The following is a 21,225-nucleotide window of genomic DNA, read 5'->3' on the forward strand; positions in this document are numbered from 1 at the left end:
CTGAACCCTGGAAGAAAACCATGGACACCAGGCTTGCTTTGGCCCCTCCTGTTCCCCACCCCTGAATTCCAGGACTCCTGACACCTGCCAGGCTCCTAGCTTTCCCCTTCACAGTCCTTGCTGACAGCACCTTGGGATACACTCCTTGTTGGTCCACTAATCTGCCCGCTGATAGGTCAGCCTAGCTGTCCTTAGAGCCACAGTTCCATCACGCTCAAAAGTGGGAGGGTAGTGCCCTGCTGCCCTCTTTGGGACATTTTAAGTTAATGCCAGCCAAACCATTAACCCATTAACCACATCTCCCATGAAGAGCCTGGTGAGCTAGTTTTCTTGGCCACTAGGCTACCTTTCTTAGCTAACATCTCGACTTCTGCCTGCCACCAACCTCACAGGAACAATGCTTAGCTGGGAACCTAGTTGGTGCCAGCCCAGCTAATCAACCCCACTGTCCACCTGTACGCAGCACTATCCGTGTACGCTCCCTGTTGATCTGTGCCGTCCTACAGAACTGGCCTCACAATGAACATGTTCTCTTGTCTGCAGCCCAGCCACGGCAGCCACACAGGCCTACTCTACTGACTGGGCAGAGACAAAAAGAGCAACTAGACAGTAAATTTCAAGTTCCACCTTTTACCAAAAAAAAAAAAGTTTGTAAGGTTTTCCTTCCTCTGTCCATGTCCAGTGTTCTTGCTGGTACCCTGGCAGCAGGGAGAGGAGTGTGGGCCCTAGCCTGGGGACAGATGGCTGAGGTAGTTAGGCTGGCTCAAGGGATAATGTGGGTAGAGATGCACGTTCCCCTCAATAACAGTCACTGGCTTCCTGCAAAGACGGGGGGTGGGGGGGCACAAAGTAACTGAATTCACAAGCAACATTCACTTCCCTATACATACACCAGTACTGTCCTACAGAACTTTGACGATGGAAATGTCCTGTGTAGCCCAGGAATAGCATCCGAGAGCCCACTAAGTGTTGGCTCTTACTACATGGTGGGTACTAAAGCTAAGGTCTCAGACACGTTCTGAGCCCTGTAAAGACAATCACCACAATGAGTTTAACTGGGAACCTTTCCCCAGTAGTACTGCCATCCTGAAACATGAAACCAGTCGGGGAAATCCGCTCCCCCATCCGAAGCCTGTCTCCCTACAGGTTGGCATTAGGGTAAACTGCTTTCTAATCCAACATGGCCCTTAGTGGTTGACTTCAGAATGCACCCAGGTCTCCGTATTCTAATTCACTGATCTTAACACTTTCTACTGCTCCTCCTTGACATGCCATTTCGACAGTGGCAAATGGACTGAAAAAGGACAAACTCACAAGGACACCCCACACAATCAATAGCCCAGAACTCCCCAGACCGGACTCTACTGGAGGTGCAGGGAGGGCCCACCTGCCTCTCCCACCCATTCACACTGACCCTAGAGTGCTGTCTTCTGGGTAAGTTTACAATCCAGGCTGGGGCATTTTTGCATTTCTCACAGTCCAAGACCCACCAAAAACCACCAAAGCAGTCTTTGAAACCTTAAGTCCCGTAACAATTGTTTATTATAAAGATGAACCCTCATCCTCACGACAGGCTTATCGATAGGACTTCTGGTAGCGAGCACGGGCACCAGGACCACCAAACTTTTTGGATTCGCAGCGCCGGGGATCAGCTACCAACAGGGTCCGGTCATACTGGATGAGGATGTCTTTGATCTCCTTCTTGGAAGCCTCATCCACGTCTGGAAATGAAAAGAGAGTGAGAACTGAGAGAGCCATGGAAATGCCCTCCAAGTCTCTGGGGCTAAAGACTGGGCTGGGGGAGGGGCTGGTCCCCCACTTGCCACCCACCCACCCATCCTGAAGGAGCCATGCTCACTCACATTTCTGGTAATAGGCCACCAGGGCTTTGGAGATGGATTGGCGGATTGCTGTGAGGGAAATACATGCATGAGAGAGTGTTGTCAGCTTTGTGAAGGCCCAAGAATAGGGCCTTGCTCTCAGAGCCACCTCCCCACCACCATGCCCACAGTTCCTGGAACTCACCATAAATCTGGGCCACGTGACCACCACCCTTCACTCGGACTCGGATGTCCACCCCAGCAAATCGCTCCTTGCCTAGAAGCAGAACAGGTTCCAGCAGCTAGAGGAGCAAGGGACACGACAGGATTTTAGATGACAACCGGGACAGCTGAGTGCTACCTCACTGAGCACCTGACTCCTCTCTCTCCAAGTAACTTCTACCATGGCTGATGTAAGAGCACTTGTGGACGAGGAGGAGGCTGACACTGCAGACCCCTCTGCATAGGCAGGGGAGCAGGGAAGATTTGAAGCCTGAGGAGAGACTGCTGAAGGCAACCTAAGCTGGGCCCTCCCATCTGTGTCCCTCTGGGACCTTAGAAACCCCATCTCTAGCACTTGTTCTTAAGAGTGCTGGCACTTTAGTTCAACAAGGCCAACCTCTCCAGCCACCAAGGCTTTCAGAAACCATGAAAAACCCCGTCCAGTGCTTTTTCTGGATTTCCCCCCTTGAGCACTCTGCCCAGCCCTCTGAGCATCCCATTTCCAAATTACAACAGTACTACAACAACCTATGCCATGCTCTCCCCTTCCAGCTCTAGATCTTTTGTAGGTGCCTGATGTTTTTGTTTTACCTGCTTTAGGTCTCAGCTCACAGATCCCCACCTTCATCTTCCCCAAGCCTGTCCCAATCCTTCTATCCAGGCAGAACCCCTCTCTGGGTTCCCCAATCTCAACCCAGACTATGCTGGAGCAGGGTCTAGTACTGAGTCCAGTCTGCTGCCTCCACTGGACTAGGGCCTCTGTGAGGGCAGGGCCTGGGGCTACCTTATCACTGCTGTGTCCCCAGCACTCAACACAGGCCACACAAACCAAAGCTTTGTATAACCAGCAGTTGGTAAGAGCACACCATAATACAAAGGGATCTCAGACACCGTCATATTAAATTCTAACTAAACCTACAACACAAATGTTATTTCTCAGAGTTAGAAATGATATGGATTTTTTTTAATTTTATTTATTTGACAGAGAGAGAGAGAGATCACAAGCAGGCAGGATAGGCAGGCAGAGAGAGAGGAAGGGAAGCAGGCTCCCCGCTGAGCAAAGAGCCCAACGCGGGACTCTATCCCAGGACCCCAAGATCATGACCCGAGCCGAAAGCAGCGGCTAAACCCACTGAGCCACCCAGGCGCCCCGATACGGACTTTTATTACTACCTTGCACACCAGAAACTAACGTTGCATTTCAACATCAGTAAAATTAAAAAATAATTGGAACTAATAAAGTAAAAGCAACACTCTGAAAAAAACAAGTAAGTTCTCACATACACCAAGAAGCTTATACTGACAAACTACTCTATCCTCACAACAGTCCTTTGATAGAAATTATCCCTTTTATAAATGAACCTGAGAGAATATGTTACTTGACTCAAGTAACACTACAGGTTAAAAAAGGCAAAAAACCAGATTCTGCTCTTTCCATTCTGAGCTGAAAAAACTAAGGCCAAAACAGAAAGGGGAGGAACCCCTTTCACAGCAAAGAACAAACCCAAATTCTCTTCCTGTTCTTCCAGTATTTAACTATTAAGCACCTACAACAACCAAACCCTACTTTTTAACAAAATGTCTTAAGAAAGCAATTGATTTCTGTCTTCAGAGAATATATGCTCTAACAGGGAAAAAGAGAGGTTAGATCGTAAACACGACACACATCTGCCATTAATTTACTATACTATAAAAAACCAGGCCGCACAAACTCCCCTTACCTTGCAGTCCCCAAATGAGTGGGCTTCCAAATGTCCCAGTTTTTTTTTTTTTAAGATTTTATTTATTTATTTGACAGAGATCAAAAGTAGGCAGAGTCAGGCAGAAAGAGAGGCGTTAGCAGGCTCCCTGCTGAGCAGAGAGCCGGGACACAGGGCTCCATCCCAGGACCCCGAGATCATGTCCTGAGCCAAAGACAGAGGCTTAACCCACTGAGCCACCCAGGCACCCCCAAATGTCCCATTTTTGAAGTCACCCTTTTAATCTCCAAGTTTTCACTCTGTCCACTTTAATCACAATATCTGAACCCCCTGAAAATCCAACTCCATCTCCAAATGCCCTTTTTCCTTTTTAAAGATTTGACAGAGAGAAACATAGCGAGAGAGGGAACACAAGCAGGGGGAGTGGGAGAGGGAGAAGCAGGCTTCCCGCCGAGCAGACAGCCCAATGCGGGGCTCGATCTCAGAGCCTGGGATCATGACCTAAGCTGAAGGCAGACACTTAATGACTGAGCCACCCAGGCGCCCCCCAAATGACCCTTTTTCTGTCCCCAACTCAGCTTCTAAACATCCCATTGTTGATACCAGATTCCCTCAGCTTCCAAGACCAAGGATTGCCAAGAACCCATTTATTTAAACATCTCTCTCTCTAAAGCCCTCCACTCAACCCGAACGCCCACCCTCAATGCCAGCACCTTGTATTGTAGCGTGCGGGGTTCGATCATCTCCAGGGGCCGCCCATTCACCTTGATGAGGCCGTTGCCCCGTTTGCAGTGAGCCACGGCTGTGGCTGTCTTCTGCGGAAAGCGAGAGAGAAAGAGCGGAGCCACGTGAGCCTCGGTCCCCCGCTTCTATGTCGACCTCAGAACCTGCCCGAAGGCCCCAGCCAACCCCGGCCTCCCTCCGCCCCTCTTATCAGGCACCCGGCCTACCTTGCGTCCGAAGACCTGCACGGACTGCAGAGGACCCTTGGACGGCATGGCTGGAACGTAGGCCAGAACTCCTCACCGCGAGGCGCTGCAACCGGAAAAGGAAAATGCGGGGCCTCCCTGGCCGCTTTTCAGGGTCTGCGCAGGCGCTCTGAGTGCAGTGTCGCGACGGGAGAGCGCTTTACGGCTCAGATTGCGGCCAGGGGGTTGGACTTCGGAATAGTTGCGACAAGGTGGGTCCCAGGACCGGAGGAGGCGGGACCTGACGTGTGCGGGGTGCAATCGCGGACGAAGGGCGAGGGCGGGCTGTTCTTCACATTCTCTGTCCTCGCTGGCCATCGCTGGTTCTTTTGCATTTCAGCTCTTTGATAATCTCCCTCCGCCCTAAAATCGATTCTTACCCTCGTCTAAAGAGGCTCTTTTTACCCCGAGCACTGACCATACTCTATGAACTCCATCCTGCCCTGTGGACACCCTTCTCCCCAAATCCTTCTCCGTCAGAACCCACAGCAGGAAGTCAGGATTTACAAATTCCGGATTCCGAACCAACTCCTCCGAGAATCATCTCCCAGAATCTTTCCTTTTAGCGCCCCTCAGAATCCACCTTTCACCAGAATTTCATTCCTTTTAGTCTTCTCCCAGAATCCCACTCTTCAGAGCCCTCACCCAGACTTCCTCTTTCCCTGAATCTTTCTCCATTCAAGAGCCCCAGAATCTACTTCTGCCCACAATCCACCTTTCCCAGAACAGCCCCGTTAGAATCCCCTTTTCACAAAATCTCTCTCGCTTTCAGAGCCCCCTCCTTCAAAATCTACATTTCCTAAGAATTCTTTTCTTTTCAGAGCCTCCTCTTGCCAGCAGCTGGCTTCCCCTTGATTTTCCACTCCTTAGAATCCCACCCTCCAGAATGCCCCCCTTGAGGGTTCCCACCCTAGAATCCCTCTTTCTCCAGGGTCTTTCAAATCATCTCTTCATCCCCTCCCCCTGCAAATCATCCTACTCTCTAGGCTTCTCCCCCACAGAGTTCTCTATCCCCAGTATCCCCCCCAATCCCATCTGAGGAACCTCAGGATTGAGTTGCCCCTTTGCTCCCCCAAACTCAGGATACTCCTTAGGGTCCCAGCCAAAAGGTTTCTCTCTCAGACCTGCAGAGAGCCCACAGTTTCTTCAGCTTCTCTGGCAGCCCTGAGTCAGAGGTCCAAAGTTCAAAGGACCATGGTGACTCACCTTGTGCCTGGAAGGTGGCGATGGGGTGGAGGTTGCTGGGCGGGTCTGTGGCGGGAGGGAGGATCCTCCAGCCCAGAGTCTAGCTCCAAAAGGGTAAGAGAGGGGAGAAGTGAAGGGAGGGGGCCCCCAGAGGCTGACTTGGGGGGAGGGCATACAGACAGATACACAGCACAAGAGAGACAGGCACACATGAAGGAAAAAGACAAAGAAGGGGCCAATGGAGAAGAGGAGAAAGAAGATAGACACAGGGTCAATCACAGAATGACCCAGAAAACACAAGTGGCGGCGATTCGGAGGCAGAGAGGCCAGCCCTCAGAGAAAGAAGACGGACAGGTACATGGAAGCATGGAGATTCCAAGATATTTGAAATATGAAATACTTGATACAGAATTAGAAGTAGAAAGGAGAGCAAAGACCCCCAAATATGCACCTGCAAACACAGATAGAGCCTAGCAGGGTTGTTTTCCAATGAGAAGACAGGCGGCAGGATTCAAGCACTCATACACTCGGTACTGCCTTATGGACCTGTTGGGGAGGGGGTTGGGATGGGACTTCCCCAAATCCTCTAGTCTCTCTGGGCTGATAACTCCCACCTTTGCTGAGTCTCATATCTTCCTGTGGGGGTTGGGGAAGAGGTGTCAGGGAACCCTCTGACCTGGACCCACCCTGCTGTAGGATGACCATCTTCCTGCGGGGCTATTGGAGAACATTCCCTGAGTATCTGGGTTGAGTGGAGCTGGGCAGGAAGAGGTCCGGGACTTTAGTCTTCTAACTAGCTCTCTGTAATTCTTGCTTCCAGGATGCTGGGCTGGGACCAGAGAAAGCCTGGGCGGTGGGCAGGGTGCCCATGTGGTCACTCTGGACCATCCTCCTGCTGGTACGACCCTTGGGAGGCCTAGGATCACCCCTCTGTCCTCGGGAGCCTTTCTACTTCCTTGTTGCCATCATGAAGATGCTGGTGAGGAGGACGGAGGGGAAAGACTGGAGACAGGCAGGGAGGGGGTAGGGGGCATGCTCGAGGAAGGGTCAGGCTCCCCCCTCCAAGATCTGATTCTTCTCCCTACCCCAAATTATAGGGAAACAAAAATGATGGCACTCTCTACACACCAGATGACCTCTCGGTGAGTATTTCATTAGCTTCTTACTGGACCTTGGAAGTTCAGGGAGAATCCACTAGGCTCAAAACACATGTTGGGTGCAGGAGGCAGGGGTATGGTTCTGGCTATCCAGCTGCTCTGACCCACCTCTCAGCCTTCACAGATACATTTTGTTCACTGTTATCTCCAAAACCTTTTTTTTTTTTTTTAAGATTTATTTATTTGAAAGGGAGAGAGAGAATGCATGCATGCCCTTGAGCAGTGGGGAGAGTATCGCAAGCAGATTGCCCGCTGAGTGGGGAGCCCTGACTCAGGGCTCTATCCCATGACTCTGAGCCAAAACCGAGAGTTGGATGCCTGACAGCCACCCAGGTGCCCATGCTATCCTAAGCACCTACTAGAACAGTGACTGGCACATAGCAACAAACAATGGTGATGGTGGTGAGGATGACAGCTACATTTAGATAGTGATGCTTCTGCCAGGTACTGGTCTAAATGTTCTAAGTATGTTAGCTTATTTATTAGGGACACCATATAGGGATGTGCAGAATACACACTGCACAAGGGTCACGCGTCCACAAGAGCAGTATTCACACCCTGGATGTGCTCGTCAATTTCTGGTATAGAGCGGTAATGTATCTTGTTCTAACAAAATCAGCACTTCCAAGTGTTTTAAGAAAGAAGTGTCATTTCCTAGGTAGAGGCGGGCATCAACCCTGAAGTTAGGAATTCTTCAGAGTTCTCTTTTACAAATGAGAAACCTGAGGGCCAAAGAGACGAGGCGGGTTGATTATCCAGGTCATAGTTCAGAACTGGGGATTTGGGATCAGACCCTTGCTCAGAGACACCAAGTCACTCTGTCCCCACAGGTGTGTCCTGCTGAGACTCTAGGGTGCTTCCGGCTGGAGCTGTCTGTGATCCAGTTCGAAGAGGGCCCATCCCTGGGGATTGCCGTGTTCCGGCTACAGCGTCTGCTGGATGCACTGGGGTCCCGGCTGTGGGTGACTGGCCAGGGCCCTTGTCCACCCTGCGAAGGACATCCCCAGAGACCTGTCCCTCTCTTTCTGGCCAAGCTCTTGGAGTTATTACAGGGGGCATGTGCTCGGCACCGGCCCTCAGCATGAGTCTGGGAGGACACAGACTGCCTGGTACTGCTGCTGGAGAGGCTTGTTGGAGAGAGGGGGAGAGGACGTGGTCTCTAGCCCCAGCTTCCAGTCCTAAGCCTTCTCCTTCTAGGCCAGAGGACTTCATGTGCAGTCCAAGGAGCCAAGGGGAAGAGGAGAGAAGGAGGAAGATAAGATCTGAAGCCTGAAATCTCTGGCCTCCTAGGGTGTGGGGGCCCCCATCTGGTCCTGTTCTCCCTCTCAGATACTCCCTCCTCTGTCCTCTATGAGGAAGGGACAAAGCATGGCACAGGTGTCTTCTAACCTAATCCCACCCCTAGAGGACAAGGGGAGTCTTGTACCTCAAGTCCCTGACTGCAAATAATTACCACCTGGAGAGCTTTGAAGTAATACTGATGGTTAGGCCCCATCCCAGAGATTTTGATAATTGGTCTCTGGCAGATTCTGAACACCATAGATTTAAAATCAACTTCATTGAGGTGTAATTTACAGATAGATAGCATACATTTTAAGTGTACATTTCAATGAGTTCTGACAAAGGTATACACATAGCCACATTTCCATCACCCCGGAGCGTCCCTCATGCCCCTTCCCGTCAGTCTTCACCTCCAGTAGTAGACACCCACTAATCTGCTGAGTGTAGAGATCAGTTTTGCTTTCTCTAGAGTTTCATATGAAGGGAATTGTAGTAGGTACATATATCCATGCTAGTGTTTGGCTTCTTTCACTCAGCATGATGTTTCTGAGATTCATTCATGTGCTTATCAACAGCTTATTACTATCCCATTGTATAGATGCACCCCAATTTGTTTTATCCACTGTCTTTATGATGGCTATTGGGTTGTTTCCACTTTCCTGCTACCTTGTTTCCACTTTGCAGCTACAGTGCATCACTCTTTTCTTGCATCATCTTCTGTACTGCTGGGGTTGAGCGTTGGGAACCACGGACACACCAAACTTCCTGTGGCGGGGAAATTACTGTTCCCTCTCATTCCTGCAGCAACATCAAAAGGCATTTTGTACGTGGAATCCTGTTTTGAAGAGCTGCTGTTTAAGGGAACCAAGCTTCCTTTAAGAAGGGGAAATATTGTTATAGAGCAACCAGGCTTTCCTCCCCACCCCCGCGTTGGTTTCAGTCTGGGATTGTTGGATCAGGGAGTGTGTGCTCCTATAGGCACGCACGTGTGGTATACTCATTCCCTAGTAGCTGTCCTGTGAGCCAGCTGGTGGGCCAACCACACTATACTACCCTGTAACTAGGTGCATATTAAATTTCTGTAAATTGAATCCAGGTGTCTCAATGCTTATGCAAGAAATTTTAGCAGTGTGTTTTTATTTTTTTTTTTAAGATTTTATTTATTTACTTGACAGAGAGAAATTACAAGTACATTGAGAGGCAGGCAGAGAGAGAGAGAAGGAAGCGGGCTCCCTGCTGAGCAGAGAGCCCGATGCGGGATTCGATCCCAGCACCCTGAGATCATGACCTGAGCCGAAGGCAGCAGCTTAACCCACTGAGCCACCCAGGCGCCCAGCAGTGTGTTTTTAAAGGTTTCTGATCTGTTTCTCCCTTCATTAGATTAATTTTTCCTACCTCTCTCTCTCATGCCCGGTCCTCTTTGCCACCGTCAGACAAATAATTACTAATATGTAAATTCACATGGACTTAAACTTGGGGATCTGTAAAGGAAAACAAGGGTTTTCAGGATTACCCAAACTTGGGGAGGAGCCTTAGTCGGCCACTGAGCAGTTAATTTTTTCTGAGCTTCAGATTCCTTGTCAGCAAAATGGGGATACTTACCTCCTAGGAATGTTTTAGAGGGCCTAGGAGATAAAGTCTGATGTCTTTGCTAACTCATTATTATTTGGTCATTCCCTGACTCCTCACGGCTTGACACACCTCATTAGTAAATTCAAGCACGAACTCCTGTAGCTGGAAGAGCCGGTTCGGAGAAGGGGAGTAACTCTACCCCTCTCTGACCTTCCCGAGATGTCGACTCCATGCTCTACGTTAAGACAGATCTGCCACGTTCAAGATGGCGTCCTGGAAGTGCGTCGCCGGAGATTAGCCCCGGAAATCTCGCGTTAGACGAGACCAACGAGTAGGTTCTCGCGAGAGGGCACGTCAGTCTCGGCCTGGCGTCGTGTGAACAGCTGCTGGTACCGAAGACTGAGGTGGAGCTGGAGCGGTGAGGAGTGGGTCGGACGCTGAGGTGGCAGGATTGGGGTTCGCTGGGGCACAGGGAGGCTTAGAGCCCGGACTCGGGGACACGGAAGGTGGCGTAGAGGGTAGTCTTTCGGTCTCACGGTTGCCAGAACTAGGCTGCCGGAAGTGCGCTAAGGGATTTTTCTTCTTCCCGGGAACTGGCGAGGAAACTGAGGCTGGGGTGGGGCTCCTGTCCGGGGGACGCACTGAGGCCGCCGTCTTTTCCTGCAAGAGTAGAAGATGTCGGACAGCGAGGACAGCAACTTCTCCGAGGAGGAGGATAGCGAGCGCAGCAGTGACGGCGAGGAGGCCGAGGTGTGTGGCGGGGACATGGTGGGGAGGCATCGCGTCTGGGACAGTACCAGGGCAGAAAGGCCCCTGTGGGAGCTCAGAGGAGATCAGAACGAGCTCCGGCCTTTGGGAGTTTCCAGGTTGTTGGTAGTGATAGAGAAGTAGGCAAGCCTAAGTCAGGCAGAGGGATAGGTGCGGGGTGGGGGGGAGCAGGGATGCCCCAGGTACAGTGAAATAACAGGTGATGTGTATAAAGGACCTGGCCTATAGCAAGCCTCATTGTTAGCTCTTATACTGGGGTGTGCGCCATCATTTCGGAAATATGTTTTTAGTGCCTGCTGTGTACTAGGCACAGTTCTTTGTCCGGGGGCTGCATCAGTAAACAAAATAGATTTTGAAAGTCTTTGCCCTTGTGGTCATAAATAAACATAACTGATAAGTATATCCTTTAGTAAGGCAGAGGGTACCCTGGAGAAATGTAGAGAAGGGGAATAGGGAGTCTTGGTCAGTTTTAAATAAGGTGAGTCTCAGAGGTGATGCTTGAAAAAAACGTTGTGGGATGTGAGGGAGTGAGTCATTTGTGGAAGAAAAGTGTTGCAGTAAGGAGAAGCAGCACGTGTGAAGCTGGGAGCATGTCTGCATGTTGAAGAAAGAACAAGGAGTTGAGTTTGGGTGGTCAGAGTGAGTGCAACAAAGAAATAACAGGAGCCAGATCATATAGGATCTTGAAGGTTCTGGTGAGGAGTTCGTGCTGATTGAGTGTGGGAGAGCTGTGAAGTTTTGGAGTGAAGAAGGGGTGTGATCTCATGTTTTGAAAGGGTCACTCTGGCTTTGGGTCTATTGAACGTTACTGTTTCGGGAACCAAATAAACATTTCCTGGGATATATGTAACTTTAAACATTCTGCTATTAACTATTTTCTGCTTTTGCTTGTTTCTGACTTATTTGTTTATTAAGTAAATTTTTTTTAAAGATTTTATTTATTTATTTGACAGAGATCACAAGTAGGCAGGGGGGGGGGAAGCAGGCTCTCTGCTGAGCAGGAAGCCCAATGCAGGGCTCGATCTCAGGACCCAGAGATCATGACCTGAGCTGAAGGCAGAGGGTTTAACCCACTGAGCCACCCAGGCGCCCCTTATATAAATGTTTGAGCATCTGCTGCTGTGTTCCAGATTCTTCCAGGTGTTGGCGAGAGTGGAGCCAGGCAAATCTGCTTTCACGGAGTTTACACTTAGTGGGCAACAGTTAACAAACTAATGAAGAGATAACTCGATGATTGTAGATAACTCCTTTAACCTCTGGAAATGTGAATCAGTTTTTTAAAGTTAGTTGCCAACACTTGTAAGGGCTACTTCATGTAGAAATCGTGATTTTTCTGCTTTTTTGGGAAAGAGAGAGGCCAGCAACCTGAGATCAGCGTTGTTCTGTCCAGCAGGTCCTTGCTCAAGAAGTGTCAGCCTTCTGTGGAATGGGAAATTTTCTTCAATTCTGGTATATATCAGTTGCCATTTATTATCATACATACCTTAAGGAGAATTTTTTTTTTTAAAGATTTATTTATTTATTTATTTGACAGACAGAGATCACACGTAGGCAGAGAAGCAGGCAGAGAGAGAGGAGGAAGCAGGCTCCCTGCTGAGCAGAGAGCCCGATGCGGGGCTCGATCCCAGAACCCTGGGATCATGACCTGAGCCGAAGGCAGGGGCTTTAACCCACTGAGCCACCCAGGCGCCCCCCTTATGGAGAATTTAAGTAAAGGAAAGATTTCATGTACTTGTGTCCTGGGAAGTGTCAGATAAACAGAAAGTACCATGGGTTTCCTTTGAGCTGCCGCACTTATATCTTTTCTTGACCTCTGTAGGCATTTGGTTGTCAATCCTTGTGCCCTGTAGCGAGTCCTCAGCTTCCAATGAAGAATTAGAGGAATTGGGAAGCCATGGTGGGGGTAAAGCAGGTGGGAGGATGCTAGGAAGGGTTTTGTTTTTGTTTTTTTTTTTTTTTTTTAGATCTTTATTTATTTATTTGACAGAGAGAGATCACAAGTAGAGAGGCAGGCAGAGAAAGAGGGAGGGAAGCAGGCTCCCTGCTGAGCAGAGAGCCCTATGTGGGCCTCGATCCCAGGACCCTGAGATCATGACCTGAGCCAAAGGCAGCGGCTTAACCCACTGAGCCACCCAGGCGCCCCCTAGGAAGGGTTTTTGCTTTAAGCAGTAGAACTGGGTTCTTGGTCTCTCTGACTCATGGCCTCAGGGTGCTGCATGTGGTTAAATCCTGGTGTTAATGAGACCAGGATCCCAGGGTCCTTTTCCTGGCTAGGACTTATGGTTTGCTGTGTGCAAATGTCACTTCCTCAGCACCACACCAGGCTCATGACTCACCTGGCAGGAGGATAGTGAGAGGCCAGCCAGATATGGGACTAGATAGGCTTTTTGGACAGCCAGACGTTAGCATGTCCTTGAAGGACCAGGCTTTGTGGAACGGAGAAGGTAGGGATGGCAGATGATGAGCCCCTGTTGGGGGAATGATCTGTTTCACCATTCTCAGCCCCAGTAACCTGCTCACTCATTCATTGAACGCATGTTCCTAGAGTTTCTATCATGTTGGGATCACTGGTTCCCTTATGGAGCTCTCTGTCCTGGGATGAAGATAGTTTTATATACAGATGGTTCCTTCAGGGGATTGTGAGGATGAACAGTGGAAGAGCACATTCAAGCCCCAAGATAACACAAAGATAGTAATGGGAGCCCTCACCTCAGGGATTGGGGAGCCAGGTTTGGAGAGAAGGTTTTGCTGGGACTGAGCCAGTGGAATGATGACAAGGTTCATTGAAATCAGGCTGTGGTCCTGTTGTGGTTTGAGTTGGTAAAATGTGGGACATTGTGGATTAGTCAGGAATATATACCAAATGTCTTTCAATTGTCTTCTGTTCTCATCCCTGGACTGGGTGTTGTTGGGGACCCATCAGTGCCTGAGTTAAACTGGGCCTTGCTCTTAGGGAGCCCAGGTGGTCAAGGCTGTAATGGAAGAAGCTAGAGGATATGCCTGATTTTGCTGGGGTTAGGGGATAGGCATGACCTCCTGGAAGGGAGGGGGATACTTTGAAGTAAGAGTGAGAGGCAAAGGAGAATAGCTTTTTTGCAGAGGACTAGCGTGAGTGATGGATAGCACCAAGAGAGCTTGGTACAAGTGGCTCAATGTGCCTGGGACCTAGCATTTGGAAGGGGGAACCCAAAGAGGCAGGGTGAGAGGGAGAGCAGTGGGTAGACTGTGTGCTTCTAGTGTAGGCAGCTAGGAAGTTGGTTCTTTACCTGAGGGCAGTGGAGACCCATGGCCATGTTTGAAACAGATTATAGGGTTGGGGGTGATGGGAGGTGCTTTTAGGTAGGAGAACAAGCCCTTAAACCACATTGATCCATCATGAAGTTATTTGCTTTATAAGTTACGCATCCTGTCTTTTGATTGGATCATGGAGAAAGTTCGACTTTGGTGCCACTGTGCCTTGAACACTTTTCTGAAATTTGCTTGCTTCCTTGTTTTCGGGAGAACAGGCTTTTGACTTAGAGCCTGCAGCCTGCAACAGTATCATGCTAGGACTTAATAATATTGTTTTGCTTTTATCTTTTTTTTTTTTTAAGATTTTATTTATTTATTTGACAGAGATCACAAGTAGGCAGAGAGGCAGGTGGGGGGGGGTGGGGGGGTAGCAGGCTCCCTGCCAAGCAGAGAGCCCAATGCGGGGTTCCATCTTAGGACCCTGAGATCATGACCTGAGCTGAAGGCAGAGGTTTAACCCACTGAGCTACCCAGGCACCCCTGCTTTTATCCTTATGGTTACTTGTCGCTTGTGACAGGCTAACTTTAAAAACGTTTTTACTTCTGAACTATTTCAAAGTACGGAAGAGTTTCTTTGTTAATCTAAATGAAAAGGTGAGTGATTTAGAGAATATATCAGGTAAATGAGTTGTGCTGATGTGAGCTTGGCAAGAGGGCCTGAAGTTAGTGAAGAAAAGATTGAAGTTTGGGATCACATTTCCTTTTGTGACTGGTTTGGAAAAAGAGCTTAGAAGTCAAGAGACCAGAAGTGCTGGGCAAGGGGCTAGGTTTTAGAGAGGGCAGTGTTCTGGCCCAGGCTATGGGCTGTAGGGATGGAGAAGAAGGGACAGATTGAAGGGACAACTTTCCAAAAACAGGCCAAGAGTTTGGTGCCTGTTAGAAGCCAGAGGGAGCCAGCACAGGTCTGGGGGAAGACATTGAGGTCAGGGTAGGGACATGAAGTGTGTGTAAGGCTTAGAGGACATCTGGGGGAGCCATTTGTGGAGGGTGCTGACACATGGGGGCCTCTAGTTCCGGAAGAGAGTGTGAACTGGAGACAGATGGGGCATCACCTACAGAGACAGGAGCTGAGACTGGGGAAGGTAAAGTGGCCCAGGGGGAGAATGTGTGCAGCGAGAAGCACAGTGGATCCTGAGCTGAAGCCTGGGGATGGAAGCCAGCACTGGAGGGTGAGCAGAGGAAGAGGGGCTTGCAGAGGATCAGCCAGAGCAGTTGGAGAAAAGCCAGGGTAATGTGCTGTGATGGATGCTAAGGGAAGAGCTTTTCTCCAGGGAGGGAGGATCAGTGGTGTGAAGTGTTTTGTAGGTAAGGAGTAAAGATTGTTTATGGAATTAGCAACAAGAGGCAGGCCATGGCCTTGGGGAGCAGTGAAGACTGGAACTAGAGATATAGGAATCATTGTCACAGAGACGCCCACCAGCCAAGGGAGCGGATGTGATGGCCTAGGGAGTTGTAGGGTGGAAAGACATGAGGGTCAAGGACCAAACTTCATGGAGTTACATTTACAGGCCAAGGGGAGGCTATCAAGGAGGTCTAGTGGAGCAGGGGCCTGGGCCAGCTCCCAGGTATCAGTTGGATGGATGACACCCAACCAGTGCTCTCACTGAGATGGGATGGCTAGCAGAGAGGTCCAGCCAAGGGGCAGGGGAGTGTATGCAGAGCAGGGGGGGTTACGACTAGCCAGGCAGAGGTGGCATCATATTTGGGGGTGGGGAGGCTTGGTGTCTGGATTTGGGGGTACAGAACCTTGTGCCCCAACCCTACCTGACTCTCCAGGTTGAGGAAGAGCGGCAGAGTGTAGCAGGCAGTGAGAAGGAGGAAGAGCCTGAGGAAGAAGAGGAGGAGGAAGAGGAGGAAGAATATGATGAGGAAGAGGAAGAAGAAGATGACGACCGACCTCCCAAGAAACCCCGCCATGGCGGCTTCATTCTGGACGAGGCTGGTATGTCACTGGCTAGCGAGTGCTGGGCAGAGGCTGGACTTCATCTTCAATTCTATTCCTTGAATGTACTTTTTTTTTTCCCCCTGTGTTGGTAAATGTCAATGCCATAGTAGTGGGATAGTGCATGGAACCTCCATGCCCCGGCAGCTGGCATCAAGAATTAAGAGCTTAGTACCAGTCTTGTTTTGCTCCTTCCTCCTCACTCCCGCCCACTGCTAGATGATGTCGAAGCCAATCCCAAACATGTAATTTTGCCCCAAAATATTCCTCTTCATATTCCTAAAACATCAGTCCTTTCAAAATATGCTATTAAAATACTGTTAACCTTCCTTTGAAAACCTGAACTCTGAGCTTGTTGTGAAAAGCTCCAATGACCGACATGTGGCCAGGAGAGGGTTGTGGAGGCTGACAGGCCTGGGTCCCTCCTGGCCTGTCTCTGCTCTCTTCTCCATGTGGCCCTGGGTGAGTCGCTGTCCGTCTCTCAGAGCGCCTTTTCCCTTCCACACAGGGGGACAAACAGTCCTTTGCATTCCAGCAGGGATATTTTGAGGATTTGGGGGGCCGAGCATGTAAAGCACATCAAGTAGATGTCCGCCCAAAGTGACATGCCCAGCCCAGAGCAGGTCCTCCAAAATGGGGGTTATCTATTACCATTCTACAGGCCCATGTCATACTTTATGTTCTGTAAATTGCTTTTTCTACTTTCAACGATTGTGGAGGAGCACATAACATAGATAACGTAGATTAAATGAGTTAATTCACATAAAGAAAGTTTTCTGAACAACTTTTGGCACCTCAGTGCTCAGTAAATTTTAGCTGCTATCATCACCATCATCATCCTGGAAATACCCATTTTTTCCTCCAATGGCTACATAATATTTTTCCATAATCTGGGTTTTTGTTTTGTTTTGTTTTTAAGATTTTATTTTATTTACGAGAGAGAGCTTGAGAAGAGGGAGGGTCAGAGGGAGAAGCAGAATACCTGCTGAGCAGGGAGCCCAGTGCGGGACTCAGTTCTGGGATTCCAGGATCGTGATCTGAGCTGAAGGCAGTCGCTTAACCAACTGAGCCTTCCAGGCACCCCTTAATCTGTTTTCTAACCAATGTCTTACTGGATATTGAAGTTTGTGTCTTTCATCACTACAAGCAGCCCTGCTGGGAACACCTTCCTATGTATTTAGACACAAAGACACAAGTTATTACCTAGCCTGGGTGTTCTGAACCTTTTTTGTGCTGTGGCTCCCTTGGTAGTCTGGTGAAGTCGGCAGACCCCTTCGTAGAACCGTGATCTGAAATGCTCACGGGAAGAATAACATAGGATTCCAAAGAGAATAATTATACTGAAATACAGGACCTAAATATTTATAGAACGTGTGGGTTTTGTCATGAATGCATTGAAATAACAAGACTTAATAGGGTCTGATAAAAATCTAATTTTGAAGTAGTGATGAGTGCAGATGACATTTTGAGATATCAGCATCTGTAGTGTGCTGGAAAATACTAGAGTTTACTGCTAACGTTATTGTGATATATTTCCATTGTTTGTAATTGACATGAATGTGACTTTTCAATTAGAGATAAGTGAAAATGTATTTTATCTGTCATGGATCCTGAAAATTTTCTACATGCTAAAGTCCTATAAGTCAAACTCCTTGGCAAAGGAGATGCACATGGCTTTAAAGCCTTTCGATGTCTGCAGCCAAATATTGGCCCTGAAAAGGTCCTACCTCCCAGCAGCCATCCGTGAGGGCACTTGCTCCCAACACCCATGTCAAGGAGAGCCACTTGGAATGCCATCGGCCATTTTCATGAGACCTCTTCCCTAAGAGAGAACTAGGGAGCAGATGGGTGGGACATGCTCAGCGCAGTCCTGGTCCTCCCCTTAAAGGCTGAGGGGAGGGAGTCCTTTCTTTGAGAAGGGATCTTAGGTAGTAGAAGGGATAACATGCTGTGTGACAGATGTGGACTGCCAGGGACAAGCAGGCACTGGTGGTGGGAGCGTGGTTGGGCACTGCATGTGGGAAGGCTATGCGGAGGTGCCCATTGACGTTTAACAGGCAGGGACCCTTTGATCCAGAAGTTCTTTTTTAGGAATTCACCCAGCGATTAAATTCTCAGAGGTGGGTAAAGACACAAGATAGTTGCGGTAGTCCCGTTTTCAGTTGTACTTGTCTGATGACCTAAGTATAGGTTGATGGTAAGGGCCTGGTAAAATGAGTTATGGGGCGGATAGTCTGATAGCAAATGAGGCTTGTGCTCCTGTGGAAGAGCCCCAGGCTGGTAGCATTGCTTAGAAAAAGAGGAAGGTACCAAACAGTCTTAAAAAGTTGTACTGGGGCGGTTGGCGGTCGAGGGTTTAGACGCACTTCCCCCATGTGCTCAGGTGATCTTTAGGCAAGAAACTGCTCACAGAGTTGCGTCTGGGGAAGGGGACTGAGTTGGCAGGGGCTAGAAATGGGAGGGAGACTTCCCTGCACATGTAGCCTCTGAATGCTTTGGAGTTTTTCGTCACGTGCGGGTATCGCTGCTTAGTTTTCGTCACGTGCGGGTATTGCTGCTTAGTTTTTTGAGTAATATTCGCTACATACAAAAGAGCATGAGAAACACAGTGAGGAGGTTGGGTGCATGAGCCCTGGAGCTAGTCTGATTCTCCGGGACCAGCTGAGAGGCTCTGGGCCAGTTAGGTCCCCTCTCTGGGCCTCAGAGCCCTTACTGGAAAATCTGAACGGTGCTGGGATCAAGGATTCCATGAGGAGTCTGTGGCAAGTGCTCCCAGCAGAGCAGGGCACATGGGACACTCAGTATGCATTAGGGTCACAGGTGTGAAGGAATAATAACAACACCAATAGGTTGTGAATTGTGTCTTTAAAAAACATATGTATACTGGTCTTAATAGTTTGGAGGGAATTTTCATTTTTGTTTATTTTGATCTGATTTTTTTTTTAAGTTTATTTATTTATTTTGTGACCACTACACCCAAGGTGGAGCTTGAACTCTTGACCCCATATCAGGACTCACACACTCTGCTGACTGAGCCAACTTAGTGTCCCTGATTGGATTATTTAAATGGACTTGTGGGTAGGTTGGGGGGGTGGCTTTCAGAGCTAGGTGGAGGTGGAGCTGCATGGGGAGACCTATTCCTGTGGCTTAAAGCAGCAGCTCCGTGGCATCCAGGCGAGAGCCTGACCTGTGCTGGTGTCTCTGTGCTGACCTGCAAGGTGCGTGGTTGTCATGCCCACCTCCCAGTGCTGTCTCCCGGGAGCCATGGTCACGAGGTCATCTCTGCTGTGGCTGCCTCCCCAACCACTTGGCTTTCCTGTTGCAGATGTGGACGATGAGTATGAGGATGAGGACCAGTGGGAGGACGGAGCAGAGGACATTCTAGAGAAAGGTGTGTGGGGGCCCCATCTCTGCAAAACTACTTTGGGGTGTGACCTAGAGGGTCTTGAGAGCCCATCCCCCACCCATGCCCCGCACCCCCCCCTCACCTCGCTTCTTTCTGTCGTTGCCAGAGAGACCAGCTCTGTACCCTTTTCCTTTTAGGCCCATGAGTTGGGGGGCGGGGGTTGTGGGTGGTGGGTGTGGTGGGAAGAGGACTCTGGGATCCCAGGGCCCCAGTGAATCCCTTCTGGGGGCTATAGGGGGTGGGCTCTGTCCCAACGTACCCCCCACTTCCTGGGCCAGTGCCCCCACTTCCCTGTTATTTTCCGTTTTGTGCGCCTCATACATTTCGGCTTCTCCCCCAACCACCTGGTGCCTGGCCTTTACTTTTGATTTTCAACCTTCCTGTGTCCCTCCCTTCCCCTCCCCCCAACCCATTGGTTGATTTCGCTGCTATAATTTGGCTCATACTTTGTCTGCCCTCGCCCACCACCACCACCACCACCACCACCACCACCACCACCACCTCCTCTTCCTCCAAGTAGAAGAGATTGAAGGTAAGAATCTGGAAACTGTGCTTCCCCGGCCCTTCTCCCATATCCTGACATCTCCTTCCTGCCCACAGCACCCTCCCTCCACCCCTGACCCTGTCTGGCCCTGGGGGCTCTGACTCGTAGAGGGTCCAGAATCAGGGAGTTCTGAGGCCAGGACTGCAGCCATTGGCCTGGGGAAGTGTGTATGTGTTTATGTGTACATGTGAGTGTGGTGGGCAACAGGGATGGGTGGGGTGGGGTGGAGTTCAGGGCGTACTCAGTGGCTGTGAGATGGGGAATGGCTGGATGCCCCCACCTATTGGGCCCTGTCCCCGAAGTCTTTTTTGTGAGAAGCAGGATTACTGAGCAGGACAGAGTAGCGGGTGAGGGTTGAGAGTTCCTTAGTGAGGTGTCTCCTGCCCCAGGGCCCAACTCCGGCCCTCTTGGCCCCCACCACTTCCTCCAGGCCCCTGCCTTTCATCTCCCCTTATCCTGTTTGTCCATTTTTCTGCAGCCTCCAATATCGATAATGTTGTCCTGGATGAAGACCGTTCTGGGGCTCGCCGCCTACAAAACCTCTGGAGGTAAGTAGGGAGGCGAAAGGGTGAGACTGGTTCCCAGGGGAGATCTGGGAGCAAGTCAGCCCACCCTTCTCTCCACAGCCTTTCATTCATGTTTGCTTTCCCCCTTCACACCCCAGGGATCAGCGAGAGGAAGAACTGGGCGAGTATTACATGAAGAAATATGCCAAGTCATCTGTGGGAGAGACGTAAGGGCGCGGGGGTGGGTGGGGGCGGGTGGTCCCTTTTCCGGAAGGGTCAGGCCTCTAACAGAGCATCACGCCCCTTCCCAACTGCTGTCCTCTCTCCAGGGTGTATGGAGGATCCGACGAGCTCTCGGATGACATTACCCAGCAACAGCTGCTCCCAGGAGTCAAGTAAGGGGGCGTGGCCTGGGCTGAGATGGGGGAATCTTGTGTGGTGATGATGTGTGTCTGCAGGCACAGAATGGTCAGTGGTGGGGACTAGTAGCAAGTTGGCACTCGACCTCTTTCTCTTGCTTATGGAGGGAAGGAGGGAGAAGGAGAGGTGGGTGGAGGGAGAGGAAGAAGGATGGTGTGGTGAATCAGATCTTTTCTGATGAAGCCATTTCACTGAAGGGCTTCCTTTTCCTCTCCTGTCTAGGGATCCAAATCTGTGGACTGTCAAATGTAAGGTGTGTCTTCTGGGAGGCTGGGGAGTGGGGGAGGTGGCCTTGTCAGAGCTCATGATCTTTTCTGTCCTGGGTCTCCTTGGCCTGTCAGTCTCTCGGTCCTGTCTCTGCCTGGTCATCTCCCATCTCCCAGCCCCCTACCCACCTCTGCTGCCCTTTCTTATTCACTGTCTCCCACCCTGTCTTGCTGCCC

The 21,225-nt window shown here is 50.0% G+C and overlaps 2 protein-coding genes and 1 long non-coding RNA gene across 6 annotated transcripts in view; 1 reads left to right on the forward strand and 2 right to left on the reverse strand.

The window, feature by feature from the left end:
- Nucleotides 1–1,519: 1,519 nt before the first annotated feature.
- RPS16 (ribosomal protein S16) lies at nt 1,520–5,318 on the reverse strand. The gene is made up of 5 exons (XM_082709250.1): nt 4,693–5,318; nt 4,456–4,557; nt 2,026–2,122; nt 1,863–1,910; nt 1,520–1,721 (listed from the first exon to the last, which is right to left on the reverse strand). The coding sequence occupies exons 1-5, from the start codon at nt 4,738–4,740 to the stop codon at nt 1,576–1,578; spliced, it is 441 nt and encodes a 146-aa protein (XP_082565376.1). The 5' UTR covers nt 4,741–5,318; the 3' UTR covers nt 1,520–1,575.
- The window catches only part of SUPT5H (SPT5 homolog, DSIF elongation factor subunit), a 33,607-nt gene continuing 17,261 nt past the window's right edge, over nt 4,880–21,225 (forward strand). The window contains exons 1-12 of one of the 3 annotated variants that reach the window (XM_082709206.1): nt 4,880–4,922; nt 6,716–6,874; nt 6,993–7,037; nt 10,125–10,323; nt 10,578–10,655; nt 15,741–15,906; nt 19,232–19,297; nt 19,833–19,844; nt 20,335–20,404; nt 20,521–20,589; nt 20,692–20,757; nt 21,005–21,035. In XM_082709206.1, the coding sequence (XP_082565332.1) occupies nt 10,581–10,655; nt 15,741–15,906; nt 19,232–19,297; nt 19,833–19,844; nt 20,335–20,404; nt 20,521–20,589; nt 20,692–20,757; nt 21,005–21,035 (555 nt within the window). In that variant the 5' untranslated portion in view covers nt 4,880–4,922; nt 6,716–6,874; nt 6,993–7,037; nt 10,125–10,323; nt 10,578–10,580. Of the gene's footprint in view, nt 4,923–6,715; nt 6,875–6,992; nt 7,038–10,124; nt 10,348–10,577; nt 10,656–15,740; nt 15,907–19,231; nt 19,298–19,832; nt 19,845–20,334; nt 20,405–20,520; nt 20,590–20,691; nt 20,758–21,004; nt 21,036–21,225 lie in introns of those variants that run through there. The other 2 variants (XM_082709207.1, XM_082709208.1) reach the window with 2 other exon arrangements.
- Nucleotides 8,592–10,072, reverse strand: LOC309852506. 2 transcript variants are annotated; one of them, XR_014305223.1, is made up of 3 exons: nt 9,936–10,064; nt 9,729–9,814; nt 8,592–9,206 (listed from the first exon to the last, which is right to left on the reverse strand). It is a non-coding gene; the product is annotated as an uncharacterized lncRNA (long non-coding RNA). The 2 variants fall into 2 exon arrangements; XR_014305222.1 differs by lacking the exon at nt 9,729–9,814 and having other exon boundaries at nt 9,936–10,072.

The sequence above is a fragment of the Mustela nivalis genome (genome assembly GCF_964662115.1).
Source record: "Mustela nivalis genome assembly, chromosome: 18".
NCBI classification, from domain to species: domain Eukaryota; kingdom Metazoa; phylum Chordata; class Mammalia; order Carnivora; family Mustelidae; genus Mustela; species Mustela nivalis.

Excerpts from the sequence above, each read along its gene's own strand:
- RPS16 (XM_082709250.1), bottom strand. The coding sequence starts at position 4,740 with ATGCCGTCCAAGGGTCCTCTGCAGTCCGTGCAGGTCTTCGGACGCAAG. Across the intron at positions 4,558-4,692 it reads TGCAGGTCTTCGGACGCAAG|AAGACAGCCACAGCCGTGGC; the intron begins GTAGGCCGGGTG and ends CGCTTTCCGCAG. Across the intron at positions 1,911-2,025 it reads TCACGTGGCCCAGATTTATG|CAATCCGCCAATCCATCTCC; the intron begins GTGAGTTCCAGG and ends TTTCCCTCACAG.